Source organism: Amblyomma americanum, chromosome 6, assembly GCF_052857255.1.
Source record: "Amblyomma americanum isolate KBUSLIRL-KWMA chromosome 6, ASM5285725v1, whole genome shotgun sequence".
NCBI lineage: Eukaryota > Metazoa > Arthropoda > Arachnida > Ixodida > Ixodidae > Amblyomma > Amblyomma americanum.
The window spans coordinates 96,755,507-96,781,588 of NC_135502.1; the positions used below are offsets into that span (position 1 = coordinate 96,755,507).

At 49.8% G+C, this 26,082-nt stretch overlaps 1 protein-coding gene across 2 annotated transcripts in view; it reads right to left on the reverse strand.

The window, feature by feature from the left end:
• LOC144093896 (nephrin-like) overlaps positions 1-26,082 on the reverse strand; it is a 195,787-nt gene that overhangs the window by 106,210 nt on the left and 63,495 nt on the right. For both annotated transcript variants that reach the window (XM_077627644.1, XM_077627643.1), the window contains exon 2: positions 12,871-13,043. In XM_077627644.1, the coding sequence (XP_077483770.1) occupies positions 12,871-13,043 (173 nt within the window). The remainder of the gene's footprint in view (positions 1-12,870; positions 13,044-26,082) is intronic.

A 26,082-nucleotide genomic window follows, 5' to 3' on the forward strand; every position in this document is an offset into this window, starting at 1 on the left:
CTGTTCTCTCGTTTGCGGAATAAGGTATTCATGATCCGTAAGTTATTTCTATCTGCGAACTCTACTAATAGCTCTCCCCTGCTATTCCTAGAACATATCCCATAGTCGCCTACTGCCTGGTCGCCAGCCTGCTTCTTGCCCACTTTCGCATTGAAATCGCCCATCATTACAGTGTACTTTAGACAAATTTAGACAAATGAAACTGTCTAGGTGAAGAGGGCTAGAGATGACATACGAGGTGCCCTGACTGGGACCTGCACACTATGGTTCATACAGCCACACCTTTGAACAGAATACGAATGCAATATTAAAGGTGCAACAAAATATTGCAGCAAGATGGCAAGACCTCTCATGCGGCAAAATTATAGGCATAAAAAGCCTACCCCTACTACCACTAAAACTAACTACAATGACGAAAACTGCAATTATGTTCGATTGACATAACAAACCGAAAGACATTAAGAACAAAGTAGGTATCATAAACACAGTAATAATAACGACTGTGCAGTGCCTACAAAGTTATAAACTTGACACATCGTTCAAAAGATACTCTCTGCATATTTTCGCAAGGATGCAAAAAGCAGCAATCTTCCAAAAGATTAATCAGATCAGGAGAGATGTCCAACAGTTTAGGAACTGGCCAATTGAAAATTTGTGTTCTATATTTAGTTTAGCCCACCCAACACACCGCGGAAAGCTCGCATCACTTATCGTTGACCATGTGTGCCGAGGAATAAGCTTCGACTTGCACGGGCTTTGGCGTGCACACATCGCTGGTTGCTTGCGGCTTCACTTTTTACTTTATAAGGAGCGGAAGTTAAGGCCCGGCTCGCCTAATGGCACACAAGCATCCCTGCTCGCCTCGCCAGGAGGTCTGACCGAAGGGCACATCGACCGGGCCGCAATTTCCGGGAACAGGACCTGCTATAGCGATGCTGTGTACTCCTCAAGGCCCCCCGACCGGAAGCTCTCACAACTTTGACGGTTGTCCTACGGCGTAGAGGAGTCTTCGCCTCAGGCTCACTGCCGCGCTGCTGTCTGAGCGTACACAAGTTCTTTTGATTCGTCTTTCCAAATGACCGCCATTAGTCTCTGGTTCCAGTAGCTACTACATTGCAAACGCGTAGCGAGGGAAGGCCAAATGTTTTATTGGATGACCTTGTGCTTAAAGAGCAAAACAGAGTGTCTACCCATTCGAGGTGACGCTAATTTCTAGATTGGCGTACAAGACACGTTATAGTCTCATTTTTAGTGTTTTTTTTCTTTCCATGCTCTTCGATGTAACTAAGCGTGCAGTGCTTGCGGTAAACCATAAATAACGACAACGCTCTCCAGCAGGACTCGGATAGTGCAGAATTAGAGCTAATTGTCTTACACAAGTTAGCATATTATTTAAATACCGCTGATTTGCTAATTAATAAAATTGAATTCGCTATCTTTTTAATAGCCTGCAATAACGAATGTCAGAGTTGCAGAACTTGTTGAGAAATTTGGTTTCATCAATATGACGATAGCTTGGATTCTAATTTTTTTTTTGAAGTTTGCAATAAAGCTTATGAGATTTCAAAATTTCGTGGCTATGGGCTCTGGCGTCGCACTGTTAAAATGGTAAAATATGTCTCGATCGAAGGAAATCGGCTATGAAAACTGCTGTAAATAAACAAGTTACTGCTCCTAGCGATGGTTCTGCGATGAAAGAGGCTCGCATAGCGCGATCACATTGGACGGGAAAAAATTGTCCGTGCTACGCTCTAAAGCGGTAGCAGCATGGTCGCGCTCTGGCTGCAGCATCATGATACTGTTGAAACAAAGTGCCCGCGCATATAGCGGAACCGTTGCTTTCACCTGGTACTTGTTTATTGATAGCGGCTTTGTATAACCAACTTCCTGCGCTCCAGACACATTTATTTATTTATTTATTTATTTATTTATTTATTTATTTATTTATTTATTTATTTATTTATTTATTTATTTATTTATTTATTTATTTATTTATTTATTTATTATGTAAGGCTAAAGAAGAAGATGCGTCTGATGATTTGAAAAGACGAAGACGAGGTGACAGTGTTCTCGGGAGTTTTTGCCAGCGCTACGCTTGTGTGTCTTTTGTCGATCTGATCCCAGACTGCTGCCGTTGCCGTTCCCGTCGCCCCAGTACCTCGTAACAAACCCCCCGTTACATTTGGTGGAGGAGCCGGGTAAAAACATCGGCCCTGGAGCTCCGTAGTCGTGCTCTCCCGGCGCGCACGATGCCTGAGGACGTCCAACACCAGGCCGTACAAGTGGGCCAGGCTGTCATCTGTGCCGGCTCTCTTCGTCAACGGGACCCGACCATTTTCAGCGGGACTGAGGAGAACGATGTGGAAGATTGGCTCACATCGTACGAGCGGGTGAGCGTATGCAACAAATGGGACGATGTGACGAAGCTAAACAACGTCATCTTTTATCTCGCCGGTGTGGCTAACCTCTGGTATCGCAACCATGAGGCAGATATTCAAACCTGGTCCATTTTAAGACTAAATTTGCAGACGTATTTGGTCGACCGGCTGTCAGGCAACTCCGAGCCGAACAGCGATTGCGTGAACGATCTCAGCAGGCTAGTGAAAGCTTCACTAGCTACATTGAAGATGTCGTCGACTTGTGCAAGCGGGTCAACGCTCGTATGTCGGAAGCCGACAAGATCCAACACATCTTGAAAGGCATCGATGACGACGCTTTTCAGATGCTTCTAGCGCGCGACTTGCGTACCGTTGCTGAAGTCGTCACGCTGTGTCAAAGCTTTGAGCAGTTGCGCAAGCAGCGGATTCTGACACGCCAGCGGCCACAGCAGGTTGAGTCGCTCGCTGGGCTCACGCCTGCTCCTGACCCCTCGCTGCTACAGCAGATTAAAGACTTCGTGCGGGAAGAAGTGGCACGTCAACTTTCCTTTCTGCCGAGCGCTCACGACCGACCATCATATCTGACTCCAGCGCTCCGACATACAATTCAAGAGCAAGTTGCTGAGGCTCTTCCACCGGCTCATCCGTCACCACCTGGCACGGTTCCGCTGACATACGCTGACGTTGTCGCCAGACCACAACCTGTGGCGGCTCCGCTCACATATGCCGAAGCCGTCGCGAGACCGCCTCCTGTCGCGGCTCCAGTGACATATGCCGATGTCGTAGCAAGACCGCAGCCGCCAATTTATAGTGCGCCTCCGGCGCATTTGCGAGGGCCAGTGGCTTACCGACGACCTACTCCAAGGGTCAGCGATTCCTGGCGCACAACGGACAATCGGCCGATTTGCTTCTTTTGTGGTCTCCCAGGTCATGTAGCTCGGCATTGCCGCCGTCGTCTCCCGGACGCGGAAATTCCTCCCCAAGCTCCTGGGTACTGGCCCCCACCGAGTCAGTACTCTGTACCAGCTGCGCCGCCGCAAAGTCGTACTTCCTCGCCGGACCGTTCTACCCTCTCCAGCCGCCGGCCCTCTTCTCCACGACGCCGGTCTATTTCGCCTATGCGACGTCGCCCCACCGCTAACCAGGAGGAAAACTAGGCGCCGCAGTTCCTGAGGCGAGAACTGCGTCCACAACGAACTTCGAAAGGCCTCATCCGTCAGCCGCTAACCTCATTGAAATTTCCGTCGACGGCGTTTCTGTCATGGTGCTTGTCGACACTGGTGCTGCCGTTTCCGTCATGGACGCAAAGCTGTGTAGTTCTTTAAGAAAAGTAAGAACGCCAATTGCTGGACTCTCACCGCGCACCGCCAGCGCTCAGAACATCCAGCCGTCAGCAGCGTGTACCGCTCGCGTTGTAATCCAGGGGACCATTTATGCCGTCGAATTCGTCGTACTGCCCTGCTGTTCTCATGCTGTTATCCTGGGCTGGGATTTCCTATCGCGCCATGCTGCTATCATCGATTGTGCTCGAGCTGAAGTCGAGTTCTCTCACCTGCCCGAAGCTGTCTTGGACACTGCCCCTCCTGGTGCCTGTGTTAAGGCCCTAGTTGCCGAAGACATTGACCTGCCTCCCTGCTCTTCAGTCCTCGTACCCCTCTCTTGCGGCCCTCTTCGCGACGACACTGTCCTCTTCACTCCGTCCCCTATCTTTCTGCACCGCAAGTGTCTGCCTCTGCCATACGCTGTACTGACTATATCCGCTGGCCTCTCCGTACTGTTCGTGTCTAACCCATTCTCGTTCCCCAACGCCTTGCGCCGAGGTGAATGTCTCGGCACGGTACAACCATTCGCGTCTCTGCTCATCCGCGAAGAGACGGACGACGCGCCGCACCTCTCCATAGCCGCACTCAGCCCACCTACTGCTGCGCCCGATCCCTCCTCAACCGAAGCATTCCTTCGCTCCATCGACGACAACCTTCCAGCGCCGCAAAGGGCACAGCTTCTCACTTTACTTAATCAGTTTCGCTCATCATTTGACTCACATCAAAGTTCCTTGGGCCAAACTTCCACTGTCACCCATGCCATCGACACAGGTGACCACGCACCGCTGCGACAACGTCCCTATCGTGTGTCTGTCGCCGAGCGCCAAGTTATTGAAGACCAAGTCGACAAGATGCTCCAGAGCGGCGTCATTCATCCCTCAAGCAGCCCATGGGCGTCGCCTGTGGTGCTCGTCAAAAAGAAGGATGGCTCCATACGCTTCTGTGTAGATTACCGCCGCCTTAATAAGATTACGCGCAAAGATGTCTATCCCCTCCCGCGCATAGACGACGCTCTGGACTCTTTGCAAGGGGCCGAACTCTTTTCATCTCTTGATTTGCGTTCCGGGTACTGGCAAGTTCCTATGAAAGAAGCCGATCGCCCCAAAACCGCCTTTGTGACACCGGATGGCTTGTATGAATTTACGGTGATGCCCTTCGGGCTTTCTAACGCCCCCGCGACTTTTGAGAGGATGATGGACACCATTTTGCGCGGACTTAAGTGGAAGACATGCCTTTGCTACCTCGACGACATTGTGGTCTTTTCCCCGGACTTTGACACCCACCTCTCCCGTTTGAAGCACGTCTTGACCTGCCTCTCTGACGCCGGCCTGCAGCTGAACTTAAAAAAATGCCGTTTTGCCGCTCGTCAATTAACCATCTTAGGTCATGTTGTCTCTAAGCAGGGCGTCAGTCCCGACCCAGCGAAACTTCGTGCTGTGGTTGACTTTCCCAAACCTACCTCCATCAAAGACCTGCGCAGCTTCCTGGGTTTGTGCTCATATTTCCGCCGGTTTATTCGCAACTTTGCGTCCATTGCTGCGCCTTTGACTCAACTGCTGTCTGGAAGTGCGGATTTATCACTGTGGTCTCCAGCGTGCGACGACGCATACACCACCTTGCGCCGTCTCCTCACGGCGCCGCCCATTCTGCGCCATTTCGACTCGGCCGCTCCTACCGAAGTTCACACGGACGCCAGCGGTGTTGGCCTCGGCGCTGTCCTCGCCCAACGAAAACCTGGCTTTGACGAATACGTCGTTGCTTATGCTAGCCGCACACTCACACCAGCAGAACGCAACTACTCCGTAACTGAAAAAGAGTGTTTGGCGATTGTATGGGCCCTCGCGAAGTTTCGACCGTACATTTATGGGCGCCCTTTTGACGTTGTGACCGACCACCATGCGCTCTGTTGGCTTTGCAACCTGAAAGACCCCTCCGGCCGCCTCGCTAGGTGGGCCCTTCGCTTGCAAGAATATGATATCAGCGTCGTGTATCGCACCGGCCGCAAGCATCAAGACGCCGATGCACTGTCACGCTGCCCCCTTCCAGCCGAGATCGCCAGCCTTTCCACCTCCGACGCTTCTCTGCCCTTGCTTCGCCTCAGCGACATGCCTTCAGCGCAACGCATGGATCCCTGGATCGCTTCCCTTCTCGACTTTCTCGCCAACCCGACGGCTGCTTCACCGTCACGTGCGCTCCGCCGCCAAGCTGCCCATTTTGCGATCCGTGACACCCTACTTTATCGCCGTAACTACAACTCCGAAGGTCGCAAGTGGCTGCTCGTTATTCCACGTCACTTACGCTCGGAGATATGCGCATACTTCCATGCTGCCCCCCACAGCGGTCACGCGGGCGTTTTCAAGACCTACACCCGCATACGGCTGCGCTACTACTGGCGCGGAATGTACACCTTTATCATGAAGTACGTGCGCGCATGCATTCCCTGCCAACGTCGCAAGACACCTCCCCATCGTTCTGCTGCTGAGCTGCAGCCGTTACCATGCCCTCCACGCCCGTTCGACCGCGTTGGCATTGATTTATACGGTCCGCTTCCATACACTGCAGATGGCAACCGTTGGGCTATAGTAGCGGTGGATCACCCTACACGATATGCCGAAACTGCTGCCCTTCCGGCTGCCACAGCGACGGACGTCGCCTCCTTCATTTTGCACCGATTCATCCTTCGCCACGGTGCACCTCGTGAACTGCTCAGTGACCGAGGCCGCGTGTTCTTATCTGAGGTGGTGAAGGCGCTTCTCAAAGAGTGCAACACGATTCACCGAACTACCACCGCCTATCATCCGCAGACCAATGGCCTCACTGAGCGATTTAACCGCACACTCGGAGACATGCTCTCCAAGTACGTCGCTTCTGACCACACGAATTGGGATCTCGTCCTTCCGTACGTTACTTATGCGTACAATACCGCTACGCAGTCTACCACCGGATTCTCTCCTTTCTTCCTACTTTACGGCCGCCAACCCTCTGCTACTATCGACACTATCCTCCCTTACCGCCCTGATGAATCCGAATATCGGCCTGTTTCCGGCGCCGCGCAACACGCCGAAGCCTGCCGCCAAATTGCCCGGTCACTCACTGCAATATAGCATCACGCAGGAATGACACAACAAGAAGGAACGATTTATTCAGGCAGCCCCTTTTATAGCCCGCCGGTGAGGTGACGTTGTGATCACGTGGTCAAGCCAAGGTTTGCCGACGACGCATCATCTCTCCCCCCTTAAAGAGGAAAGCGTACAGGTGGCCGTCGCTGTCTGGTTGATCTTCGCAAACCAGGCGGGCCAGTTTCCGTCCCGGATGCTTCTGGGCTATCTTGCGACGTGGTCGGAGCGTCGTCCGCAGGTTCCCGCTTGCCAACTTCTCCAGGGCTCTGTCTTCTGATTCAGTCCGACGTCTCAGTTGGTCCAAGTGCCGCCGCTGAAGACCTTGCTCCGAGTCAACGGAGACCATCCTGGAGCCCTGTTGACCATGCACTACTCCTGGAATCCACCTGCGGCCTGCTCCGAAACTGCGCATCCAGACCGGTTCTCCCACATCCAATTTAGTCGCACCTACTCTTCGCTGGCTTTCTGCCGACTTCTCACCGGGCGTGATGCAATCCATCTTTGTTCTTATCTGGTAGCCGAATAAGTGTTCCGCGGGCGACTTGCCATGCTTAACAGGCGTTCGGCGATATCGGAACAAAAACCGAGCTATACGCATTTCCAGGTCTTTTCCAGGGTTTTTCTTTAGCCCTTCCTTGAGCGTGCGCACAGCTCTTTCGGCTAAACCATTCGATTGTGGGTGATAAGGGGCTGTTGTGAGTTGCTTTACGTTGTTTCGTGCCAGAAACTCGCGAAAAACGGCGCCCACAAATTGTGGACCGTTATCTGAAACGAAGGTTTTTGGAAGGCCGAAGCGTGCAAATATTGACTGTAGTGCGTCCACCGTTGTTTGCGATGTGGCAATTTTCATTGGAATTGCTTCTATCCATTTTGTTTCAGAGTCTACGACGACCAATACCATATGTCCTCCCATTGGGCCTGCGAAATCTGCGTGTAGTCTGCTCCATCTTTCCCCGGTTGCTGGCCACGCCAAAGGTATCTGTGCCGGTGGCATCGCAGCGGCCTGTGCACAAATAGAGCATGATTTCACCAGTCGCTCTATGTCAGAATCCAGACCCGGGTACCAAAACAGCGTTCTCGCCGTGCTTTTCATGGACGTCATACCAGGGTGCGTCTCATGGAGCAGCCCCCAACAAACGCTTTGCCGCCGCCATAGGTAGAACAATGCAATGTCCCCAGTACACCAAATTGTGGCTCACGGTTAGCTCTGTTCTTCTGTTGAAGTACGCCCGGAGATGCTCAAGATCCTGCGGTAGATACGGAGGCCATCCGTCGGCAATCCACCTTTTGACCTGTTGAAGAGTGGCGTCTCGGTTTGTCATTTGTTCAACCTCCCGGGCGCCGACCGCCGTTTCCTCAAGACACTGGGCATACAAAACGTACTCGTCGGGAGCGACATCCCGCGGCTCCGTAACCGGCAATGGCAAGCGACTGAGGGCGTCTGCATTGGAATTCTCGCTGCCCTTGCGGTACTGCAATGTGTAGCTGTAGTTGCCAAGGAACAAGGCCCAGCGCTGGATTCTCGCAGCCGCCATCGGTGGTATTGGTTTGCCTGGATTGAATAAACCAGTAAGAGGCTTGTGGTCGGTTACTAACACGAACCGATGTCCATACAAGTAGTCCTTGAACCGTGCGACGCCGAACACCAGTGCTAGTGCTTCTTTTTCTAACTGAGAGTAGTTACGCTCTGCCTTTGTGAGTGTCCTGGACCGGAATCCGATGGGGTAGTCAACACCGTTCACACGGTGGGACAAAACTGCCCCAATGCCTACTGATGACGCATCGCACTCAAGCCGCAGTGGCTTATCCGGGTCGTAATGAGCAAGGAACTTGGAAGCCACAATTGCCTGCTTAACTTTCTGAACAGCTTTTTCTTGTTCCTTGTTCCACTCCCACTTGACCCCTTTAGCTAGGAGGGCGTACAGCGGAGCCAGCACAGTGGCCAGATTGGGCAAGAACTTGCCGTAATAATTTACAAGTCCGAGAAAAGCTTTCAGCTCACTCACTGAAGTAGGTTCTGGGGCTTCGATAACAGCCTTGATGTTATCGTCCTTTGGTCGCAGACCCTTAGCGTCGATCCGATGGCCGAGAAAAGTGACTTCGTCTTGCCGGAATTTGCACTTATCCTTGTGCAGTCGGAGACAGTACTCCGGCAGGCGTTGCAGCACCCTCTTCAGCCTTGATACATCGTCCTTTTTTTCAGCGATGATAATATCATCCAGGTACACCTGAACTCCTGGAATATCGCCCAGCAGCGCGTCCATCCGCCTCTGGAATATAGCTGGAGCAGAACTTATGCCAAAAGGTAATCGGTTGAAACAGAAGAGGCCTTTCTGAGTGTTCAGCACTGCTATCTTTTTGGCATCCGCGTCTAAAGGTAGCTGGTTGTAGGCTTGGCGTAAGTCCAACGTCGTAAATACTTCTCCGCCATTCAGCTTAGCAAAAATGTCGTCCACTCGAGGCAACGGGTACTGTTCCATCACTGTGGCTGCATTCACTGTCATACGAAAGTCTCCGCACACTCGGAGAGACCCATCGCCCTTTAAAACGGGTACCACTGGTGTTGCCCATTCGGCGGTTTTCACAGGCGCCAGGACATCTTGCGCAACCAGTTGGTCCAGCGCTTCAGACATCTTGTCCCTCAAAGCGTAGGGAACCGTACGGGCCTTAAAAAACTTTGGACACGCATTCTCTTTCAGCTGCAATGTGACCGGTGGTCCCTTGCATACGCCGAGTCCTGGAGCAAACACGTCAGCATATTCGTTGAGCAGCTCTTGCAGTTCCGTGCTGTCAGCTTTTATCTCGACTGGTTGCACACTCGCGACCACACGCGACAGCATTGCCACCCCAGCCTCGTTGAATGCCTTGATTGTGTCTCTGCCGCACAAAGATGGTCCGACGCTGTCGACCACTACGACCGTACCCGGAATGCCTTTCCCGTCGCATGTAGCCGTCATACTGAGCTGTCCGACAACTGGAAGTTCGCCCAAGAGGCAGGATAGCTTAAGCTGTGATTGGCGCAACGGCGGCCACAGCGCCTCGTACTTCCGGAACGTCGCTACGGAGATGACACTCACGGGTGATCCTGTGTCCACCAGCATAGTAAGAGGGACGTTATTCCAATTAATGTCCTTGTAAATTGGCCGAACCTTGCGGATGCTGGCTTCTTGGTGGAGAACCGCTGCAATAGTGTACAGGGCTTCGCTGTCGTCCGAGCTCGTGTCCCCTGCTGCTGCCATTGCGTAGGAGCCCTGGCGTCGTTGGCCTCCCGGGTGCGATGCGTGCCGAAGGAAACTTGTGCTGGACTGGCACATTCGGCGCAGATGTCCTCGTTTGCCGCACCGGTAGCACACCGCGTGAAGGTGTTTGCATTCCGCCTCGGTGTGCGACTCGCCACCACACCTGCCACATGTATCGCACTTCTCCAGCCTTGGGCGCGGCTTCGATGAACGACTCTTTTGACGGGCAAAATGTACCTCTCCTGGCTCTGAAGAGTGCATGCTTTTGGCGTTCTGGGAGGCTTTCTGTGCCGAGACAACAAAGTCTTCCGCCTCTTCTAGTGTAAGCTTCCGTTGAGTCAGTAAGTGTCGCCGGACGTCTTCATCTTGCACACCGCACACAATTCTGTCCCGTAACATGCGCTCCAGTGACGTTCCGAAGTTGCACTTCTCCGCTAGCCGCCTAATTTCCGCAATGAAGTCCTGGGCAGACTCCCCGTCTTTTTGCGAGCGCCTGAAGAAAGCATAACTTGCAGCGATCTCGTTAACTTGCGGAGCATAGTGGTCTTCCAAATGCTGGACGACTTCTTGGTAACTCAGCTCATTCACTTGTTTTGGATGACACCGCCCCTGCACCACTCGCACCGCACTGTCTGTGAGCGAAGCTATGAGCAGCGCTCGCTTCTTCGTTGGTTCCGCGATGCTATGGGCTTCGAAGTAAGCCTCCAGCCGAACATGATACGTAGGCCACGTACCTTCTGCATCCGTGAATTCCGGTGGCCGCCCGGCACTCATTCTTGCGCACGTAAGTTCGCCTAGCGCCGGCGCGCTATCTCGTCGCCACTGCAATATAGCATCACGCAGGAATGACACAACAAGAAGGAACGATTTATTCAGGCAGCCCCTTTTATAGCCCGCCGGTGAGGTGACGTTGTGATCACGTGGTCAAGCCAAGGTTTGCCGACGACGCATCACTCACCACTGACACCCAGCATCGCCAGCGCTCCCGCCTCGACCAAGACCAAACCCCACCGAACTACACTTCTGGTGCACTTGTGTGGCTCTGGATCCCTTCAGGAACTCCCGGTCTCTCCTCAAAATTTCTTGCGAAGTACCATGGTCCCTACCGTGTGCTGGAGCGCACCTCTCCGGTTAATTATATCGTGGAACCCCTCACGCCGTCTCCTGATCTCCGCCGCCGAGGACGGGAGACCGTTCATGTCCAGCGCCTCAAGCCCTACTACGACCCCGCCGTCTTGCCATCATCCTAAGTCGCCAGGATGGCTCCTCTTGTCCCCGGGGTGATTGTAAGGCTAAAGAAGAAGATGCGTCTGATGATTTGAAAAGACGAAGACGAGGTGACAGTGTTCTCGAGAGTTTTTGCCAGCGCTACGCTTGTGTGTCTTTTGCCGATCTGATCCCAGACTGCTGCCGTTGCCGTTCCCGTCGCCCCAGTACCTCGTAACAAACCCCCCGTTACAATTTATTTATTTATTTCTTTCTTTATTTATTTATTTATAGAATACTGCAGCCCCTAAGATGGCTTCAAGCAGTAGGAGCAAAAAATAAACATAAAAATAAACGTGGCAAATTATGTCGCAATAAACTAACATATGAGTAATAGGGAACAGTAAAGAACAAAGAAGAATAGCTCAACAACTTCCCGGGCTTTGTTCAAGGTTCTAATAACGTGACGCAGGAGTCTATGATCATGCGGTAATTCTGATCTCGGCAACTCTATCTTAAGCTCGGAAATAGGAGCCATTCTGGAGCTACATTAAGTCAAATAATGGAAATGGGCATTTTTTCAACCTGCTCCGGAACTTTCACATTGAAAACTTTGAGGAAAAGTCAAGTATGAAAATTCACAGGACGACCTCGAAACTTGGAAGAAAACTGCGACAGCAGTTGGATTTACCCGCCGTGACTACTTTGATTTTTGCGCATATGAACGATATTACTCCATGGCGAGGCTTCACATATTCGACATAATGTTTCTGTAGGGTTAAAGGGGGTGAAGGTGGGTTTTATTACATTTTATCGCAATTATAAATAACAATAGCTAAATAAAGGCAACCATTGAAAGGTATAAATTAGCCGTTTTTTGTACTCTTTATCCAGCTGATTTCACAAATGTAACAAGAATTTGAGCAGGTGCCAGGAGTATCTCGACATACGAAAGATTATCTCTGGCACGGGGTAGGCTAAAGGTCAAACCTGAAAGCGCTTTGTGTACGTGGTGAAGTAGCAGACATCATTCATGGCACTTGCAACTTGTACAGTAGATTGTGCACTTCGTACAGGGCGAATACATGCAGATATAACTTTTCTGACAAGTTGTAATGAACAGTTAGTGCGAACCTTAGAGCGATGGCTCCGCAAAATTTGCGATAGAAGACTGTTTTATTATTGTCACTTCTGCGGCGAAAATTCAGCACACCTAATGATCCTGTTACAGGTAGTGGTCGCGCAGCACGATTAGAGATGTATATATATTGTTCTCAAAAAACATTAGTGAGCTCCAGTCGTAGTGAAATTACTTAATTCAAAACAAACGGCTTCGCGCTGTTCACTAACATTGTTTTTGCTTTTGTTTTAGTTCGATTACTCATATTTTTCTTGAATAGGAATATTTGTCCGGAAAATCTAGGCAAGTCCTTGATCAACTCGTGTTGATGGTAACTAACTGTTCGCAGAAAAACTTGCAAATTGTGGTCTTTGTTTTCAACGAGCTGCTTGACGAGCGACTCATCTTTCAATGTGTTAAACGCAAGTGAGCATGCAACTGAACTTGCAACTGAACGTGCAACTCATCGTGCTACTTGTAACTCACCTTGGCGTTGGCGAGTCCGCCTCCGCGGCGGGCGTCCGCGCTGAGTATGGGGGTAGCTGAGCCCTCACGGAACCACAGCACCAGGATAGGTTCATCATCGGGAGCCAGACCCGGGAACTGAGAGCTGCCGCATGGTAAGGACACCTCGCCTCCAGCAAGACCAAGAACTTCTTCTGCGTTACAAAGAGTGCAAACGAAATCTCAATACGTGTCTGAAGAAACAACCCGCTCAGTAAAACGCTCACTAAAAAACTCAGTAAAACGCAGGTTGTTCCTGGCTAGAGAAAGCACTCAAAAGCTATTTATGAAGGTTATATGAAGGAAAACACGTTACGGTTCAGTTAAGGCCGATGCATTCAAATACAACTTCCTAACTATACAAAACCACTGAAAGTGAGCATGGACTTTGTGCTGCGCGAATTTGCGGAAAATACCCAGCTTGATGTATTAAATGATAGCGTTCAGACTGCAGTCTTGCAGAAAAGCCGGCGTTTTCGTCGTCGTCGGTGTAGGCGTTATGAGCGAAAAGTCCCGGAGAAGCAACCTGGGTCACGTGACCTTGTGGTGTGATCACAGCACGGAGGAAGACTATAAGGAGTGGAAAGTCCGCCGTCTGCGGCGACCAGAAAAGGTCACAAGCCCGCGGCGCCACTATCCTGCTGGCGGCGCCTGGCGGCCTGGAAAGAAACTACTGAAATACAACGTCACGGCGTGCCCGCTGAAGCAAGCACCCGTGTCGTCTGCTTTGAGCGCGCGCCGCCTGCCCGGGCGCTGCATTTTTATATATTTTTCCTGCTGTTTCTACCAGGCGCCACAAGGCGCCGCCACTGCATGCGCCCCCGTTGGCGCATACAATTGTGACTTTATCTGGTCGCCCGCGCTCGCTTGCGCAGACGGGAGTTGCACCTCCTGTATAGTATTGCTCCGTGGATCAGAACTTGCCTACCGGATTGTGAGTAAACTGACACCCGTTGAAGGTGACATTTAAATTAATGACTGGTCGCGAGAAGTTGCTCAGAAGGAGCAACCAGTGTCACACAAGCGCCACATATATCAGCCCCTACCATCGCAGAGCCATCCCTAACCGCTGCACCACTGTGCCGAGAGTGGTATGAGAAATCCTAGAGATATATGAATGTATATTCGAGAAGGACCAATCGCGTAAATAACCCACTGGGGCTGTCGTGTCATACCCTTAAGGGGGAACTTAAGTAGGCTCTTCAATTTTTTTTAGCCTCCTTCAATATTTGCACATGGTATTGCAATTCCACAACCAAAACAGTGAGCTGAGAGTTGTTTGTATAGCTATAGGAACGACTTTAGGAAAAGGGCAAGTTTCTCGAAATCTGTTACTGGATAATGCGGTGTAAATTTCCATAGGGGCACTGACCAAAGAAAAGAAAAGAAACCGTTTCGTAGAGATACGTAGTGTCTTTACCAAAGGTTATCAGTCTGCATAGCTTGCTTTTCAGTCGTATGATGGAAAAAAAAGCCACATTAAGGTAAGACCATGCATATCCTTTGCGCGCTGTCATGCAGTCATGGATATCAGCGTGACATGCGTGTACACTATAGGTTTGGTTTTTTACTCGGCCTAAGTTTTTGGGTGCTAGTGCGTTCGTGCATGCATAAATATGTATTTGATGATGATCATAGGTTTTTATGGCGCAAGGGCATCTATGGCCAAAGAGCGCCATGGCACAAGGTTTTTCTTATAGTTAAGATGGGGTCAAAGACCGGTTTCTCACATATTTTACCCTAAAGAAGCCGAGCACCAGGCAGGAGAAAGCTTGTGCCCGTTGTATCATCGGTGGGCACCCGGCGGCACTAGGGATCGAACCGCGCACCTTTCGCATGCGAGGCGGACGCTCAAACGATTAGGTCATCATACATGTGCTTGCGTGCGTGCGTGCGTCCGCACGCCAGTGCAGAAGCCGGAAGCTTACAAATTAACCCTAATTATTGGCGTTCCTTCAGGTGTGTATTCATCCATGTGCACGCTGAAGACATTGACGCAGTAGTTTGTCTTCCTGGGGCTTTGTGCATGCAGCTCTTTCATTAGGCTCAGCCCGCTGTTATTCTCATATCGCGTTACTGGCACTAGTTAGTGAACTCCTGCGTTCGGTAGAGATGGCTATTTTGCCTCTGGCTGAAGGCCAATTACATATGTTTCCAACTACAGCTCTTGCCGCCTATTACATCCGTACAAAAAACAAAAACAGCAGTATAAAAACAGTGAACGCAGGGTGTCTCATAATCCAACAATTGTGCAATGTTTTTTTCCTTTTCTATTGTCATGAAAATAAGTGAGTTTAGTTTTGCCTTTACGAAGAATTTTTGCCGTTGTCACTACTAATGCGCGCGCTTAAAGTTTGCAGTTCACACTGGAAGCGGGTTACTGAGCCGCGCTCGAACGAAGCCACTAGTTTATTCGTAGGGATAACGGTAGAGCATGCGCGACATCTCCAACAGTCGTGGCTGTCCGCGAAGTAGCTGGCGAGTTATTTCGAAAGCTCCATGTAGCGTCTCAATGAAGCGCAGAAGAGAGCCGTTGTGATTCAGTTACTGAAAAGTACTGAGCACGCGCGTCCCTATCCTCACAACGACGTTTCCCAACAGCACAGCTTCACCAAATAGACATCTCACTTCGGAAACGTTTGTATCTTTTTCCGTCCAACGGCTCGTCGTCCGCGCTTGGTTTTGGCTGCAATCTGTCCCGCGCATGCGTGTGTGTGTGCGCGCGCGTGTGTGAGTGTGTGTGCGTGTGTGTGAGAGTGTGCGCGAGTGTGTGTGTGCGCGTGTGAATGAGTGAGTGTGTGTGTGCGTGCGTGAGTGAGTGACTGTGCGTGTGTGTGAGTGCGTGTGTCGGTGTGCGTGTGTGTGTGTTTGAGTGTACGTGATTGTATGTTTGTGTGTGTGAGTGCGTGTGTGTGAGAGAGTGTGCGTGAGTGTGTGTGTGCGCGTGGGAGTGAGTGAGTGTGTGCGTGCGCGTGTGCGTATGTATGTGTATGCGTGTGTATGTGCGCGCGTGTGTGTGTGAGTGTGTGTACGTCTGTCTGCGTGTGTGTGTGAGAGTGTGTGCGCGTGAGTGTGCGTGAGTGTGCGTGTGTGTGTAGTGTGTGTGTGCGTGTTTGGGGGTGTGCGTGTGTGTGTGCGCATGTGTTTGAAAGAGTGTGCGTGCGTTTGTGTGCGTGCGTGTGTGTGTGTGTGTGTGTGTGTGTGTGTGTGTGTGTGTGTGTGTGTGTGTGTGTGTGTGTGTGTGTGTGTGTGTGTGTGTGTGTGTGTGTGTGTGTGTGTGTGTGTGTGTGTGTGTGTGTGTGTGTGTGTGTGTGAGTGTGCGTGAGTGTGTGTGCGTGTGGAGTCAGTGAGTGTGTGTGTGTGTGTGTGTGTGCGTGTGTGTGCGTTTGCGTGTGTGTGTGAGAGAGAGAGTGAGTGTGTGTGAGAGTGTGCGTGCGTGTGTGTGGGGGGTAAGCGTGCAAAGGATAACGCAGCACATCTTGTTGTGTGTTTACTAACAACACGAGAAAGATTGGTTGCAGCCGTTCTGGTAACAAACGCCCGAGGAACCATTTCTGACTGGCGACGATTGACGTGATTTGCAGGGTTTCTAGCACAAGCGGGAACTCCAATCGTTTTGATGTTGTGTGAAAAAAAAAAACCGATCGAATTGACTTTAGTGATTGGAGAGTTCACTAGCTCGTTAAAGAGTCCTCTTGGCATTGAAAGCAGTTTTTGTTAAAAAGAAAATGGTGATCAAAGGTTAGTGCAATATTTAATGGCATTTGTCACATAAAAATATTACTGAGTGAGCGGCCAAGTGAGTGAGCGCGACTAGCGAGTAAGGAAGTCATTCAGACAATCAGTGAGAGAACGGATGGCCGAATGAGCGAGACTTTCATAAAATAATAGCAAAACAGTAAAATAAATCGCTGCTCTTCTGCAGCATAGAAATCTTAATGGCCCAAATCAAGGAGCACGCCCTGTTTTGCAATCAATAAATGGCACGGCGCAGGACGTCAATCAATACTGCAAAGGAAGTGCGAGCAATTGAGTGAAATGCAGAGCGAGACGATACTAACCTCTCGGCTCGATTACATTTGAGCGGCTCAGACCAGGAACACACCCATAATCCCCAATATAAATCCCCGTTGGGCGCATTAAATCCCGTGCCGAGGCAATGCATTAAGCTCTGTTCCTGTGTGGAGACATATGTCTTTAACAATGTTCCACCGTTTACAAACGAGCTATTCGATCATACTGAATTTAAAAAAAAAAGTTTTCCTCACTGTACACAAAAAAAAACAATTGTTCGAATCTCGATCTTAACGAGGCCGATTTAATTAATTGAATACAAATGAGTTTATGTACACCATCCAACTTGCGGGAATGCTTGCAGAAGACCCGTTTCGCAAGTGCGTTGGGCAGCCTTCCCTTCTGTTTGAGAATTCGCCAGGGCGCTCTCTGGCTTTCTAGGCCACTACCATATATATGTAACTGTGCCGAGGACTGCGCTGCAATTAGTGACATCCTCCTTCATTCTCTCTCTTTCCTTCCCGTTCCCGGGTCGCCACTCCTCGAAATGCTTTTTTGGCAAGGCACGCCCTACATTACCAGTACCCAACCGATCTCAGTACGCGGCTAAAGACGAAATCGGCTTTCCCGCTAAAAGGGTAGTAGTTAGGTGAAACGCGCTTGCCGTTGCAGGCGGCACCGGTACGGTCATTCAGTATTCTGACAACGATCGAAGAGCGTTCAGAGAACTGGGATTTTTGCCTTTCTCTTTCCTTTCTGTCCTGGTGCTTTCACCCTCTCTCATTTCTTTTCGCCCGCGAATAGCTCTGCTGGTGCTTACTATGACGAGCACTAGAGCGTCCTATTTTCTAACATGCTTCTGTTCTCGTGGGAATGAAACCAAGTCGAGGCTTGCGAAATAGACGTCGCTACAATGGGGTTGATGTTGTTGTTATGACGGGGTTTATATTTCACAAGGATTGTTCAGCGCGGCTCTTGTTACGAGAGCCGACTTTCAGTATGAATGGCTTCCCTCAATATAATGATCTAGACCTCTTGAATATGGAAAGGTATGTTGCTGGCTAGTTGGTTTGCAGACATTTTTGTGACATACAACCCTGCAGACACCTATATGAGGAAGAATAACTTCTCCCTGCTAACCGTAGGTAAGGAAAGAGGCTTCATAATTCTGTCAAAGGATGCCTAATTCGCAAAAGCATTAGCAGTAATTCAATCCTGTTTTACTAAATACAACGAGGCAGCTTTGAAAAAAGTGAACAGAGCCGCAAATAAGTTGTGTCAATGGTTAAACCTGGATAAGCTGTCACGTTCGATAATAGAGAGAAAAAAAAGTCTCAGCATTTTTTCACAGCAAAAAGGCATAAATCCGAGTGCCCACTTCACGTTATCGCCTCGGAGAATGATACATGGCAAAAATAGTTTGCCAGTTTTTGCAATCAAAACGGAACTTCCCTGCAGTAGAAGACCCATTTTTAGCAAGGTATTCAAAGGCCACCATTCAATTATTTCAACATCAAATTAGAGTCCTCTGAAGTGCTCTAAAGTGCATCTGTTGACTTGAAAGACCTAAAAGGCCTATATTACTCAATACAGCATGATGATCTTCTCCGATGTATTAGTGATTGCATTGACAAGCATGGGAGTGTCGCCTTTTAAAACCCCTGTGGTTCCTCTAATGTCTGCACATCAGCGCAGTTGCGTCCATTTTATGTCGCCCTTCGTCTGCTAGCGCCGCATGCCTTAAAAAAGAACTATTGAATATGGCCTAAACTCTTTATTTTAATACCGTAAAGATTTTTTTTTTTGTGGTCGAGAGCTCAACATTTCGCAAATTAGGGTAAACTCGCAGAATCGAAATATTTCGCGAGTACAAATTTTCGCGAAGCAGAGGTGAGTGCTTGTTTTGACCAAATTATTTGTGCGACAAACTTTCTGCATGGTCTATGTTATTAGGAGAAAACGTGAAAGGACTAGGTCTTCGCGAAAGTTAAGTTGCTTACAGTAGGCTATCTCGTTAAGGTGAAATTTTTTTTACCTGCTTTAACCTAGCAATGAATGCACCGCAACAAAATGTCTTTTCTACTAGTGAAAATGGCTGATATATTGGGCAAAAAAAAACTCTGTCGTAAAGGAAACATTGAGCTATGCATGTTCGACGTTCGAAGCAACCTGATTGCCAGGATGGCTCTACTCAACTTGAGCATGACATTTACGAAAGATCATGGAGGCGATCAGTTAACGTTTGGCTGCGTGGAGTGATGTTCGCGTTGGCTTTACAACCAGCAACGACGCCGTAAAGACTATGAGTAGCACGCATCCTCTGGTACGCCTTTGATCAATAGACTTCGGGGCGTTTATTTTGCTTCTCATTCGATTTGTGAAGCACTAATCTCACCGTCCCCCTCCCTACTTTTAAATATTTGTGGAGGGGAAGAGAGATATTCTCTTTACTTTTCGAGTCTTTTGTTCCTCAGATGTAAAGTAAGTAGCTCCCCTGTGTGGCTCAAAACTGAATCATATGCCTTGGAGACTCTTGATAAGCGTTGTAGATGTCTTTACTGGCACATGGCAATGGTATGAAATGTTATAAACTGTACTAGTTCCCTTGTTTTACTCAATATTTAAACCAAAACGGATGCATTCTGACGAGGCTTGTTATTTAGCGCCCCAAATACTGTTTGTATTAAGCGGTAATCTTTACATGTATTTAGATACCGAACAAATCGAAGGCAACGAAACTAATTGTTAAGAATTGCTTAGAGACGGGCGCAGGACTACGAAGGAGGCAAAACGAACTCTTGAAATACCAGACGTTGAGCAAGAAATCTTCTTACACCCTTTTTTTTCTGTTCACGTGATGGACGACGGGCATGAGGAATTCTTTCGCGTCGCTACAACTCCTGCCATTCAGACTCTGTGTTGTCAACGCTGAAAAATTTCTATGACACACAGAGGAAATAAACATGACTTTACGCTGAAAACTAAGTGTAATTATCTTCTCGCTCCTCCGGCCACTTGGGAATATTTGTTTCGTTCGTTAGCACCGCGCGGAGCATTTTTGTGTAAGGTATTTTTCACGCAACTGCATGAATGAGCGGTAATAGCACGTTATGCCCCACTGGCGCCCACTTCGATGCCATTGCAACGCTTCCGTCCCGACCAGTTGAAATCTCCTCCCAGCCCCAGTAATTTCAAGCCCTGAATATATTCAGAGCAACAACAGAAGTAAAAAAAAGGCACCCAGGAGAGCCTGTGAAAGGGAGTGCATGAAGCAGCGCCAGGCGAGAAGTGGGGAGGGGGAGGGGGCAAGTGCAGGGAGAGAGAGGGGGTAGGGGTGGGGTGGAAGAGGAGAGATGCTGCAAGCAGCGACCCAAAAGAGCGGATCCGAAAAGAGCGTGCGGTCGTCAGTTGGAGCAGCGCGCGTGCTCCACCCCTCTCCCAATGCGAAGTCAGTAATTGCACGTTGCTCGCTACACCAATCGTTAGGGCCGCATTAATTCCCGCGCTTCTGAATCATTCCGCGAATGATCGTCCTCCTCCTGATGAGCCGCGCTCCATCACTTCCGAGCACCGCTCGCAGCCGGCCGGTCGTTGGGCAGCGGGCGTAAGAAGACCCCGGCAGAGGAATACAAAGGAAGCACAAAATATCGGAGTGAACGGCACCCAGTGCAGGGACGGCCGGCTCGGGGTATTTCCTTTCGTGCGGAGTCGGGAGCATTCGCGTGTGGAAGGGGATGGGAACGCACAGACAGACGTACGCACAAACAAACAGGCGAGGGAGAGAGCTGGCAGTGGAGGACTGGTAAGAGGGGTTAGGGTTGAGGGGAGGGGGTGAGAGGGGGATGCGTTGTGAGGGGGAGGGTGGCAGACGAGTAGCTTGCGCGCCATACGGGAGCGGAGACCAGCCGTGTCCAATTGGGTCATTGCGGCGGACTCTCGGCCCAAGCGCGGCGCTCTCACAGAGCCTCGTCGTTTCGCAGAGGACGTGCGCTGAGCTTCGATCGCGCGGGATCCGCGCAGCCCGGGCAGCGAGGGCGCTCTCCCGCCAAGCTGCTTGCACTGCTGCTGCTGCTTACGATGCCGACCGACCGACCGCCGGCCAGCTAGCCAGCCAGCCTAGCTAGCGGGCTGGCATGGCGGTCCATCCGGCTTCGACCACCGCCACAACGACTCTCGACGCCGCCGCTACCGCCACCGGCTGTTGGTCGTCGACGTAGTGAAAAAAAAAGTGAATACACATATACACAGGCACGTAATACATGCGGATCTCTCAACGCGAGCGCTTCTGCAGCTCGGCCGGTCGTCGCGTTCGAGCGCGACGCGGGCCTTTCGACAGAGCGGGTACGCGAACTGGGCAGCACAGAGGAGGGTGGCAGCTAATGGAGAAAAAGAGGGCTCTGGACACTGTTGGGCGACGCTGCAGAAACGGGTCGCTGCTTCGCGCGACGAAGTGAATCAACGACCCGAAAAGCGACAGTTTTCACCGAATCGCTCCGGCTCGTTTTAAAGCTGCTCTGGATAGGTTTCGGTTTATTTTCTTCTTTCGTTTGGCGCGCGCTGCCGTGGTGTTAAACGCCCTCGTTTTGAGAGTCCGGTTTGTTGCTTCTCGTCTTCTTGTGCGTTGTCCATCCCTTCTTCCTGCTTGCCGGCTCGTCGCTCTTTGCTCAGTCTTCAAAAAGGCCCCTCGTTACCGAAGGGTTGTCGGGAGAATGTTTTTTAGCCGATATTAAAGGAAAAAATAAGGATGAAAAGGCGGAAATGAGGCGGAATAAATAATACGGAAATAAACAGCGATGTCAAATTTATCCGCTAATGTATGCGAGCTATACAGAATGCTCACAATACACTCGTAACTGCTTGTGTAATGTGTGCAGACTAGTTCACCGCTTATTTCCTAGTGCCACGACATTCAGTTTACACGCCCTGTTTTCATTACTACATTTAGCTTGAATACAATATCTGTTGGCAATATGTTCTCAGTTGCGCGCACTTTCCGCTCTAATGTTTGGAGTCAGAGTAAGGAGTCTTAGAGGAAGGAGTCTTAAAAAGAAAAAAAAAGATGGTTTGGCGGGGGGGGGGGGGGGGGGGGGGGGGGTTGATGCGATGGTTTCTAGATAACACTCTGTCTACTGTCTCTTCATCTTTGATTTGGCTTCAGGCCTTTCGTTTCGCCTTTAACTGAACTCAGACCAGCTGCGCCAAATTGACCAAGTGCCAATTATTTGCTACTTGGCGACTTTGCAATTTCTCAAATTTTAGCTTTTGATCGTGGGACATTAGCTAGTAGAATGCCCAGATAAGAATTTCTTTTCTTTGTTTCGTTCATAATGTTGGCGTTAAAGGGTCAAAGTAACCCTTCCAGTTCTGTTTTGATTAGACCAGCAGTACGTTGGGTCAGCTTCCGGTGCTATCACTGCAAGCCAATCTTTGTCCTGCTGCCTTCACGTTTGCGTATTTTGCGCTTGCTACCGCACCTAATAATCACTACGTATGTCCTTCGACTTCAGTCTCAAGAAAAGCAAATCTTTGGCGGTTATTAGGTCACTGTAATATTTTCGGTATTCAAAGAGGTCCCACGAAATGACAAGAATAATTGAAAAGGTTTGGGGTCCTTACTGCAAAATACTCGGAACATAGTCCTTTTTTACGAGGACAGCTAATTTCAAGGTCTGACGGCGTCCATATTCATTAACAAGGCATGCCGTTCACGACGATTACATCGCCGAAATGCAGAGAGCGGGCGGTTTGAGGGCCGAACTTTCCACTCCGCTGGCACCCCGTAGCCAGGTGAAATAAATTTTTAAAAGGTACGAAAAAAAAACTATAAACAGCAAGATTTCTTTTGGAAAGCATAACTGACCCGGATGGCAACTATCAAGAATGCAAATCTACCTAAAGTCATTGGTGGAGACTCTACTTTAAAGAGGTGTGCAAGCGTGTCGTTTATGTTTATATTTCATCAGAGAAATATATGTTATTTTTTTCACTTCCTGAAGCTAGCTAGTTCCTTACGGCTGCATTACTTTTTTCTGACAAAGATGTGGCCGATGGCCAGACGTTTGGGGCCACCAACGTATTAATTACTCCCGCGAAGCAGTAGCAGCGTCCTGCGCACTTAGCTCGTTCATCACGAGCCTGTGCTTTGCTTCATGGCTTTTTAAGCCTAATCACCTTGACATAGGAAACGGAAGCATAGACATTACAAGTCGCCTGAAGTGCATCAAACGTCCACTAGGTTCAATAGCACCCGCAAATGAGAGCAGAGAACCTTCTAACACGAAGATGATTTTAGACCTCAAAACTAAAGTTCCCTGGCCCCTTTCGTTTCCGTTCTTATATATATATATATATATATATATATATATATATATATATATATATATATATATATATATATATATATATATATATATATATATATATATATATATATATATATATATATATATATATATATATATATATATATATATATATATATTTGTAGCGCAGCGTTGAAGCGTGAACACACCGCGCGGTCGAATAGTTTTCTGATCACGTCCGTGTGGCGGCGGGAGACCCCATGGCATGATTATTCCAAAGCCTCGCACTAATCGAGTGAAGCTAAGTTGCAAAAGAGTGCGCGCGTCTTCTGTCCTGAATGAGATCGCTAATTAATCGACGTGCCTCCCCCCTCCCCCCACCTCCTCGCCATCCACCTAATGAGGGACTTTTAAAGCAGAGCGCCCTACTTCTTGTCGTCGAAAAAGCCAAATTACTACGTCGAGATACGGGACTGAAGAACCAAGCGCACGCACGCTATCGAAGATTGGTCGCTTCGGTTAGACTGTGCGAAAAGAAATCGCCAAAAGGAAAAAAAAAACCTCTCTGTGAAGTTTCATTCATCACAATTATTTCTCTCCGGGAGTGCGCGGGTAATTTTGTGGCGTCCCGACCAGTGCATGTGCCCACAAAAGATACGCCAGAAAAAAAATAATAAAAACGCATTGCGGCTATTCTGAGCCCCGAGTTTTTTTTTTACTCATATTGATCACTACTCATACCGTCCAAGATTGAGTTTTGGGTATTGGGAATGGATTAAAAGCTCAACTAGAATAATCTGTAAGCCGGATAAGCTCAGGCTGTTTCGTCGTGAAGGCGGTTTAAACAGTTGCACTTGTTCGCTCTGTGAGAGTTTAAATGACTTTTCCTTGATACCTTCCTCGGTTGCTCGGTGTCACTTTTATATCCCCGCTTCTTTGCTTTCCTTCACAATATTCGTTTCTGGGATTTGATAAACTATCGAACTGCTTTGCTTCATTCAATCTGACAGGAATGACAGTCTCGGTCCTCATGAATAATAATCTTTCATCCCTTATCGACATTTGAGGAGCCTGTCTTCGACAGTGAGGCCCGCAAAAGTCCTTTCATGAGCGGGTCCCATAACCCGTGACCTTTTTGTTCCAGCGTCAGCCGCTTGCGATGGAAGCGGGACAGCTTCGTAATATCCAGATAAGGGAATGGCAAGCAACACGAGCAAAAGAAAAAGCTTGAAAAGAGTTCCGCGATGAAGCCAGGTGGCGCTAATCGAAGGCAAAAGACAATGAGGCTAATTAAGTCGTTTTTTGTCCACATATTGACATCTGGACGCTCGTTCGGTCGTGTATAATGAAAAATGCAGAGCAGAATAGCGCGGAGGGAAACCGCTCCCAGATAAAGGCGTTTATAAAACAACCACGCAGAAATTAAAGTTTTCTTATAACCGGCGCCCGGACTCTTTCAAGCGTGAAAACGATTTTAAAATAGTAAAAAGAGAAAGGCAACGCAGCGGCGTTAAAGTGCATATTCGTGCTGCCGCAACAAGGCACGTTATAGCACGCAGACCGACGCACAAACACTAGTGCGCGTGCAGGGCCATAAGCAAAATTAAAAATTCTTTGCCTTCGAAAAACAACGGAACAAGCCTGGGACGGCTGCTGCTGCGTCGCTCGGGAAAAGAGATTTTTTTTTTTCCTCTAGCACTTCGGAAGAAACTTACGAAGGAGAAGTCTTTACATCTTCCTCGAAGCACGCTCTTCTTCACCGGCAAACTAACCCAGCCTTCTCTGAGCGGGGACAGAGTCAGCATTTCGTAACGGTACCACCAACAGGTCGTTTCCGCCGGAGGCGTTCGTGGCCCGCACGCACGCACACTCGGGCCAAGACAAAAACCAGAAGATGCGTGATACAAAAAAAAAAGGAAGAGACTAGGAGCAAAGCAAGGAATCCACAAAGACAACAAGTCTAAGGAAAAGAAGAAGCAAGAGCTGAGGACTGCCGCCGCGGAGTCGGCGGGGAGTTTGTCAGGGTCCCCTGTGGCGACTACGGCTTGTTCTGCGGCCTCAGGCGCGGCAGTGTGCTACGGATATGGCGGCTCGCCGGGCGTTGTCTTCGGTGTAAGGGACACGCCGCCTCGAGACGTGCGCCGGGACAGTCTCCCGTCCCTTTGTCTTCCCGCTGCATCCGGCGGGCGTAGCGCAGTGTGTGCCACCGGAAGCAACAGAGGGAAGCCGGCAGGACTGCGCATGGTGCGTTTGAGGAAGAGAAGCAGTGGGGAAGGGCAGGGGAGATGGAGTGCAAAGGCAGCATAGAACTGCGCCCGCGGCAAGGGAAAGGGAAACGCGGGGGAGGAGAGTAGTGTGAAGAGCGATAAGCGTGCGGTGCTGCTCTTTGAGTCCCCGACGCAACGCAGCGGTGGTACACGGCCGCACAGCGGGACCATGTCTGCGGCGCGGGTTCTTCTCTCCCCCATCGCCGTCCTCGCCTTCCGCCTCTCCCCTTATTCTCCCCTCTGGCGCGCACGATCGAAGGGCGCAATTAACGCCCGGGTCCGTCATTTCCCCGAGGCTTATCGGGACGCACGCTGCCTTTCCCTTCGTGGCAGCAGCGCGCTGACTGCGGCGCATTGTGCATGTGCGTGTGTGCGGCCCGACAGGAGGTCCGCGTTGGACGAATATAGGGCCTTCGCTACACCCCCTTCTTTCCCCCTAGGGTGTCGTCGTCGCCGCCGTCGATCGGACGTCATAAAGCTCCCGAGGCTAGCTCGATGCCACGGCTGTGATGGTCCCGCGTATGCCCTCCTCCTCATTCTAGGTTAGTCCGTGAAACTTCTTTCGTTTCATTTCTTTCCCTCTCTTTCTCTCACTTTCTCTATCTCACTGT